This window comes from Coffea eugenioides, chromosome 8, assembly GCF_003713205.1.
Source record: "Coffea eugenioides isolate CCC68of chromosome 8, Ceug_1.0, whole genome shotgun sequence".
NCBI lineage: Eukaryota > Viridiplantae > Streptophyta > Magnoliopsida > Gentianales > Rubiaceae > Coffea > Coffea eugenioides.
In genome coordinates, this window is record NC_040042.1 from 989,478 (window position 1) to 998,720 (window position 9,243).

The window sequence follows — 9,243 nt, forward strand, 5'->3', positions numbered from 1 at the left end:
CGTAAATGTAAAAACCATAAATGTAAAAGCTGTATTCGAATACCGCCCGCCGTAAATGTAAAAACTGTATTCGAATCCCGCTGTGAATGTAAGAACTGTATTTGAATCCTGCTGTGAATGTAAGAATTGTGTCGATACAACCTTGAGGTGGAACCATTCTAAACTACAACATTTGGTGGATTTTTTAGACCCTATTCCTATAACCACGATTTGTTTGTTATGCCAGATTTGTTCCGTGGAGTAATGAATCAATTTGCGCTACAAGACAAAGAATTCGGAATAACCTGCTCTAGTTTCTTTTTGCAGTTCTCTTCAGACAAAAGAACACAAAATACTGCCAGACTGCCAATGATATAGCACAACTTTGGAAACATTCGTCCCATAAGCAAAAGAATGGGAACCTTAATAAGGATAACTTGGCGCAATTTTGTGAATTTGAACTATCATGTGAATGAATACTATCAGTTACAGGAATCGAACAAGGAACCAAAAATACAGGGTACGAGTTACAAAAAGTGGAGGGGGAAGACTAACACAAGATCCTGTGGCAACTACAAAAATTTACTTCTAAAGTTGGCCAACTAAAGCTTAATGATACACATTCCTCCCTTTTCTCCTTCCATTTACCATTTTTTTTCTTAGATTTTTTTTCCCCTTTTCTATTGGGCACAGCTGATCTACTTTTTCCATTTCTTCCCATTTACAAATGCAGTAAAATTTTTTCATTTGTACTTTTTTTTTCCTTTTTGATTGATTGATACCATGGGTTATGCTACGTGTCAAAAAACTTTCCTATACCTTCCTGACTTAGTATATCACAACCCTAAGGAGCCCAGGCTGCGGCTCAGAGTAATCAAGGCCTTCCTCCTCCAACAGGTACCGCTGAACAGCAATTGGAAGTCTAGCAGGCGTACGTGAACCCCTGGTGTGGTGGCCGGTTCCCACGCATATGTATACCTGCAGTCGTTGCTCAGCTGATCGGGCTGCGTTTCTCAAGATAGACAGCTCACGTTTAAGGATATGAAGAGCTTCAGTCACATGAAGCCCGTGCAGGTCTATTATCCTCTCTTGTCCCCTCCCGTCCGGATTACCTGGATTTCTGTACATTAAAGCAGACCGAATCAGAGATCAGATCCTCGTCATTGCCAGCTGTATCAGAATATATGAATAGAGAACTCAAACTAGCAGCAAAAAGCACCATCATCTTCATGGCCAGTCAGAAACCTATACACCTCCAGCGCTACCTTATAACAGAATCATAACCAGAAAATGGAACACATTCAAAGTGTGTGTGGAAAAAGATGGGTAAAACAGCACCTCGCTTACAGCTGTTTAATTAATGATGCATTCATGCATCCCTTTTTCCTACATACATGGTAGTGTCATCCCACTAAACCAGCAACTAACGCTGCCTCGTACATGGTAATAATGAAAAGCTTGTCCACTCAACAGATGGATAAATCCTTGGCCAAGATGGTGCTTAAGGTTTTTGGTATCATGGGTTCCCATTTTTATCCCCTCTTTTACATTCCGCAAACTTAAAATTATAGAAAACTTCAAGATGCAAGAAACATGACAAAATGGGTGCTATTGGGCTCTTCATAGTTTGCTAGCCATCACTAGGGGAAACCGTGTTAATTCAATTCCATTCAGACAGTTTAATTCAGCCACTAATCCTGCCTGGCCTGGTGTAGGTCGAGGCTAGCAAAAATTACAAAACATGATAAACAGACGCTAAGCATCTGCTCAAATTTGAGATCAGCATACATTAAGCAGCAGAGTCAGATAACAAACCTCTGACGGTAGATAGAATCTTGAGCTTTTCCATGAGCTGCCTTCATCTGCATGTTGTGGAGCTGCCCCTTTAAACTCAATTCTTTAGCTAATGCCTTGTTACCAACGAGGTATGCCTGTCTAGCCTACTCGTGCATACAGAAATTATAAAGGAAATCAATTAGCTCCAAAGAATACTGCAATTTGGTAAACAAAACTCGTACTTTCAAATAGAATTAACTGAACTGTTAGCCAGCAGTGACGATACTGGACATATTCCAAAAGATACCATTGACCATGTCAACCCTCATTCTATCATTTAGTCATCAAAAGGTGAGGCTTGCAAGCAATGATCGAATGAAGCTTCAACACTATAGACCATCATGCATGTATAGTTCACATTGATTTCAGCATGTTACGCTTCAAATATGTAGAACAGTTATCACTATTCACCTTTCAGCCATTGTAGCATCACCAACAGTAAGATTAGGTAATAAATCAACCTATACCTAACAACTATGTACAGCATAGAAACCTTTTGATTCCTTCTCTCAAAATGGGTTTCTTGCATTTCTTGTTCGCCCCTTGCAATGTAGAATGAAAACATAACCTTTACATAAAGAGACACTACCAACTGCTGTCAGTTTACAAGAGTACAACAAGAGCACAATATCAACCTCCTAGAAAATGTAAAGACCAACGAGTCAGGTTTCACGGCGAAAGGCAAACTCATGGTAAATATTTAGTTTGTCCCCCTTGCGGAAAGACAGAAACTTAATAGGAAAAGTTAATACATGCCAGCACCTAGTAGATCACTCAACTAGAAGGTGACAAAACATCCTTCTGACCAGGTGTATTGAGAAACCAAGCAGACAAAAGTCTTCAAATTCAAAACAGTAAACCAATGTTTATATAGTTACATAATTCATCTTAAAAGTAAAGAAGCAGTCCTTGAACACTGCCAATTTTGAAAGAAATTGGGTTGTTCCTCCAGTCAAGGGCTGGGAAAAAGTTGATGGAGAAGAGAGGCCATACAGTAGATGCAACTACAGTTTCCCATTGGAAGCGATAAATTCTTGAGAGAGAGGGTCTAGAAGAGTCTTGTACTTGAATCTGAGCTTGCAATGTTGTTTGTGTTTGTTTATAAGAATGTCAGCAAACAAATACATAAGATGAATGTCACACTGTTAGTTCAGAGTATATCTGTTTAGATTGTCCTTCATCTTCGTTTCAGTAATTCTTACCTGTTCAAAGTATGCATTGCGGACACGTGCATGGTCACGAGCTTCCTCCCGCATTTCAGAATACATATTTGCTGCCATCTCAACAAAGTTAAAGCCTTATACAGGTGAAAAAGCTTTTCTCAGACAGCTAAAAAGTAAATTAAAATTGTTCCACAAAATTATTACCAACTGTTTCTCCAGTTTCAAGCCAGCTAGGAGCTGCACGAGCTGATCCCCGACTCTGTAACCTATCATTGTAAATCCCCCTTACCTGGCCAGTGTTGTATGAGCTTGCTAATACATGTGAACCTCTACTTGATCCAGCATTTGCATCTGCAGAACCATTTCTGTCATACTTCCATATGCCAGAATCTTGAGGTGTCATTTTCCTAACTGCTGCGGCAAAATCTATAGCTCCTCTAGAGGGAAAGGAAGACCCAGACTTGAACAAAAGTAAATTGTCTTTCTCAGAAGATCTATAAGGGCTGATGTTCTGTTGGAGATCATCACCAGCAAACTTTGTCATGCCATTTTGACCTTCTATTGTTGAAAGAGCAGGGAAATCCATTGCACTAAGATTTGGAGTTGACAAAGCTTTTGAATTTATACTTTGATTCAAACCACCATCCACTTGAAGCTACAAATAAGATAAATGGTACTGTAAAAACCTCACCATAAAATAACATCAGGAGATGTCATTTGTAACATAAATATATATGAAAGATGCCAGATATAAGAAAGCTAGTTCATTTGTGCATATATTACTGAGCCTAGTGAAATGTGTCTTCCAATCACATGTAGGCGGCATTCACTTTTCCAACCCAAAAAATGAGTGATCCCATATCATCAATCTTGAAGTAATAACACACTAACAAAAATATGAACCAGAATACCAGTTAGTAAGTAGACCTCCTATATATCATCAGAATTATGACTTGTCCTTAAATAAGATCGCATCCACAGCTCATGCTTTACAAAAGCTGTCATTCAACTATCAAACAAAAGCAGCACCTAGAATTCTAGATCAAAACTTCAATGATGATCGATCAGACATTATCTCCAATTCATGAGATTTTTAATTTTATTCTACATAACAAATCAAAAGCCAAAAAGAAGCATATCAGTGCAACCAGACATGCCACAGATACATATCCACAACAAATATTCTCACAAAGTGAGTAAAAATCTGTCAGAAAAAAGCATGAGAGAAAAGAGAAGATTGAGATGCCAAGCAATGATAAACAGGGAATAAGCAACACATGCAACCGGGAACTGAAACAGGGCTGCCAATTTGAAACATCTTTAAGGTTGCTGAAAATCAGATAGGAGCTCTAAAAAAATGTGCATTTGAAGTTTAGACATTAACTACTGAGGAGAATTAAACTGGTGATTAGAAGCACAGGAAACAATTCAGCCCCAAAATTACCTCTTTTTTAATTTTAACAGTAGCATAATTGCTAAAATAAAACAAAGAAGAAGAAGAATGTCTACTTATCAAATTAGTAGTTAAAGGAGAATAAATAAAGAAATAATGACACAGAGGAGAGCTCAGAAATTGTTCTTAGTTAAGAAGCAAAAGTATACTTCAAGCTGAGTGAGCATTTCAATTGTCAGGTTCAAGTCACCCCCATTGGCAAAGTAAACCTCTGCAACACTTTCAGCAGCAAAACCAGGGAATTGTGAAGCCAAAAAGTCAAGAGGATCTGCATTGTCCACATACTGCTGCTCATTCACCAAGTCAGACAGCAAACTGTGCCTTGAATTCCCATTGTACGGAGCTCCCTCCCTAACACTCGAAAGAAGTTGGTCATTGTTAAAAATATGTTTGTCCCAAGGTTTAGTTGACATACTATTGAAACTGCCTGAGGACAGATTTTCGCCATAGGATGAAACAGGAAATCTCATCTTCTCATTAAAGCTATTTCCATTGACACGATGAGGAGATAATTCATTCTGATCTTTCAGCATAAACCCACTGCCTATTGAAGCAGGAAACCTAGATGCTTCATTGACTTCAGTTAGTGACAAACTTGATAATGATAGGCTATTGAATCCTTGAGGATCATCCTCCCCCATAACCTTAAAGTCAGGAGTGATGTCATCAGGTAGTTGATGACGCCAATACTGGTGGGCCTCTTCATCTGAGTTATTCGAGACAGAAGACTCAGACCTATCAAGTACAGATTTTCCTAATGTTGCAGTGGCAGAGGCAGCGAACTTTGAAGATGCTTCTGCAGTACTAGTGCTTCCAGTCACTGATCTAAGAGAAGAAGGAACAAATTCTGCAGCATTTGGATTCAAAGTTGTTATCTTCGTGGAGGATAGTTTTTTGTCACTAATAAGAGCCCCTTTTCCCGAAAAGTTCATTCTTCAAGTTTCTAGATCTTTTCCAAATTAAAAAAAGAAAAAAAGGGTCTCTACATGCATGAAAAGAAATTTGAAAGGAGAAAGCTTCAAATATCGTCACCAATCAGCCAAAACCTGCAAAACAAACTTTGTAGCATCAGAAAAGTTAGAATGATAAGTCAACATGCCAGTTACTCGAGAATTCATCACTATGACTTTTCTGAAAACTGAAAATCAAGATTCTTCAAGTAATAAATTGCTAATCAGAAAGTTATCAAATTCACAAGATTGAAACCCCGATGTAAGCACAACAGTAGCACAGAATTATGCATCGCGCCCATAAAGATATGGGCAGAAGGCTTTCGTAACAATAGCAAACAAATAGCTAACAATCTAAAATGTACAATCACTAGAAAGTTGCCGTACTTCTAAACATAAAAGTCACAATTGGAAACACAAGTCGTTATTATTCATCAGTGATAGAAACAACTAAGTAGTACATTTCTGCATGTCAATTGTACATAAAAGGAAAACAAATCCAAAGCCCAAACAATATCCACTTCAATTCCACATTATGTTGAGCCAATCAGTTCTAAAACCCAAAAACACACTCCTTGACTTCCTTGACTTAAGACAAACCCATTATTAACAAACCCAAACAGAGTCTCGGATGAACAAAACAATGAAGTTTATCATCAAAACCGACATCCGGAAAAAAAAGGAAAGAAGAAAGAAAAAATTAGCAAACAGTAGCTCGATGTCAATTACTCGTAAGTAATAAGTTGAACCTTTTATCACTAGAAACTTCAAAAGAAATAAAAAATAAATAAAAAACCAATGGGTCTAAAAGTTGACTCTTGAACTTTCTCAAGAAACCCACCTGCACAGATCTCTACAAATCTAAACCCAACTCAAAAACAAAATTAGAAAAAATGCACAAAAACGAAAAACATAAGATCTGAAAAGGATATACCTTCGCGGAGGACTGAGATTGAAGAGACCAAATCAAAGGGATCCATCGGCAGCAGATATAACAAGATAATGAATTTTCTTCTCAAAAATCAAACGAGATATTATATATACGCCCAGAAAGAGAGGGAGAGCATAAAATTTTGTGTTTTTACGCGCAAAAAGAGACAATTTTTATTTATATTTTCCACAGTTGTCTTCTTCGTTCTTCGCTCTTCGATGTCTGAGCTTCAAAGGGCTGAGGGGGTTGGGCTAAGGGTGGCCTGTGGTTTTCTTTTTTATTCTATTTTCCCCGTTTGTCTATCTATCTGTTCTTCTATTCTACACTACTACCTCAGCTTCAGCCTTTTCTCCTTGTCTGACAATTTGCCATTTTTTTTCCTTCTTTAATTCTTTCTTTTGGGTTCTGTGGCTTTTACTTTTGGAACCCACTTTTGAGAATTTAGACCACAGAATTTAAGGCTTCAAACCCTTTAGGCCTTTACCCTTACCACAAAAATATGTAAGAGTCCAACTAGAGTCTTACATATTTCTCTTTTCTTTATTTCTCTTATACATTTTTCTTTATTTCTCTTATACTTTCTTTTTATTTTCTAGAGAGGAAGAGATTCTGATACCCTCTATTTGATTAACTACAAGGGTTTTTAAATATCTTTTCATGTTAATTTTTTGTATTTTTAATTACCATCTTTACCCTCACAATCAAGAACAAAAAGACACCATTTTATAACAAAAAAATCTCTTCGATTCATATTTACTAATCATTTTCATGTTTTAGAATTTTCAAAGCCATAATTAACAGTGACTTTTTCAACAAAGTGTCCAATTAACACATATAAATTCCACTCAACTCGCCATATATATACACATATTAATAATTATTATCCTTCTTTATATTTATACACTTTTCTTAATTAATCACCTTTTCAAAAATTTGACACCTGAAGTACATCTTGACAAATGCTCGGCACTTGTTAGACAGACTCATTAACAGTATTTTAATTTGCACACATATAAATGTGTTTTTCCCACTAATAATTTGCTGCTAGGAATTTTTATGGTGAAGGTTGGTAGTATAAATTCAAGCCATTTTTTTTAAATCTAAATAAAAACCAGAATATGGAGAAAGACAAATCAACACCAAATCAATGGAGAAAGGTTGGGTTGGATGGTAAAATGGGGGATTATAAGTAGGAGGCTTTGGATTTAAGACATCTAGCTTATGAAAAAAAAATTAAAAAAAAAACACCAAATCAATGGACTCCCTTTTTGGGCATTCGGATCATTTAATAGTTTGTTATTGAATGTCTTTTATAGTCACTGTCCAAATTTATAGTTTCTATTGCCATACACAAGCCCATTACAAATCTTCTATGGTTTAGAAACATATACATAACTTTCTCATAATTTGAGTAAAGTGTCAACATTAATTTTTCCGTTGAAACTAAGGTTCAATAGTAAAAAGTTTTTATTACTTTTTTTTCCTTCCAAACATAAAAAGAAGAAATTGAAACTAAGAAAAAGATAAATAAGAATTAGAAAATACCATTAAAAATTAGTTTAAAACCCTATAATGATATTTGTAGTCAAAAAAGATTTGTGATTTTTTGTTTTTTATTTATTTGTTTTATATTTCCCTTCCATCTTTTTGTTTCTTATTTATTTATTTTTTATTTCCTTCCATCTCTTTTATATTTGGAGAAAATTAAGATTTTGTAAGACAACATATAGGTTTTCAAAATCATCTCTTCTCTTTAAAAAAAAATGAGAGAAAGAAAAGAAAAAGGGAAAAAGTGAAAAAAAATAGTGAAAGGGTGAATTTGTGAATTTATTAGTTTGCTTTTAACTTTTTACTATTGACTGTTAGCTTTAATGGCAAAATTAACAGTGACAATTTAACCCCGACTATGAAGGAGTTATATGTAAATTTTTAAACCACAACAGAGTTATGTAATAAAATACTAAATCATAAGGGGATAAAAAGTAATTTATTCTTTTAAATTTGTGTGTCATTAGAAATTAGAATGAGCATTTATTGGAATTGTACTTGTTCAAAGTAGTACCTACTACTAAGTGAAGAAATCATCTTAAGCTATTAGTTTCAATCATTGGGTATTTCAAAATAATATATACTTAGTATCTACAGGTCTATAGCTTAGGATGTGGTTCCTCTCCAATGAATTCTCTCTCCATTTTTCCATAAGGGATAATTTCACAAACCTCCCCTGAGGTTTCTAACAATTACAGAGAGCTTCCTCTCAGGTTTTAAAAATTACATATACCTCCCCTACTTTTATTATTTAGTAACAATGTAGGTCCAACAAATTAAATTTTCTTTCAAAACTCCTAAATTGCCCTTTATACAAAACTAAGAAAGAAAAATATAGTATATCCAATCATTTTCTTCCACACTTTGCATAAATCAATAAGTCTAATTCTTAACAACCATCCAAGTATAAATTCTAAACTCGAGTAACCGTCCAAAAGATCTCAAATTACATATACATTATCCATACTCGCTATGATAAAAAAAAACACATATGACCCCATTGACATCCAATTTTATACCCCAAATTAAATATCAATGCACAAATACCTTTTCAATAGAATCTAATTTGACCTAGAACCACCATTACAATCCTCATACGGTCTTAAAAGTATTAATATCTCAAAAGTAGAGAATAAATTCTACCCCCACAATAAATTCATAATAAAAAATTTCTAATCCAATGAAAGAAATCCTTATGTAATTATTGACATTTTATAAAAGTTTTTCTTGATAACAAACAAAACATGATAAATTCCACATCTTTAGCTCTGCTTCCTATTTCAATCATCAATTTCATTATTTATTTCTCTATCACTATGAATCTCTTCATTTTCTTCTAATTTGACACATAATCTACTTCCTTTGTCAATTTTATAATTTTAA

General features: G+C 35.0%; 1 protein-coding gene across 2 annotated transcripts; it reads right to left on the reverse strand.

Moving 5' to 3' along the window:
• Window positions 1-382: 382 nt before the first annotated feature.
• Window positions 383-6,683, reverse strand: LOC113779018 (polyadenylate-binding protein-interacting protein 7-like). 2 transcript variants are annotated; one of them, XM_027324419.1, is made up of 6 exons: window positions 6,316-6,679; window positions 4,581-5,477; window positions 3,183-3,633; window positions 3,018-3,088; window positions 1,795-1,919; window positions 383-1,099 (listed from the first exon to the last, which is right to left on the reverse strand). In XM_027324419.1, the coding sequence occupies exons 2-6, from the start codon at window positions 5,361-5,363 to the stop codon at window positions 808-810; spliced, it is 1,722 nt and encodes a 573-aa protein (XP_027180220.1). In that variant the 5' UTR covers window positions 5,364-5,477; window positions 6,316-6,679; the 3' UTR covers window positions 383-807. The 2 variants fall into 2 exon arrangements, with proteins under 2 accessions (XP_027180220.1, XP_027180221.1); XM_027324420.1 differs by lacking the exons at window positions 383-1,099; window positions 1,795-1,919 and adding an exon at window positions 1,926-2,886 and having other exon boundaries at window positions 6,316-6,683.
• Between the last annotated feature and the right edge of the window lie 2,560 nt (window positions 6,684-9,243).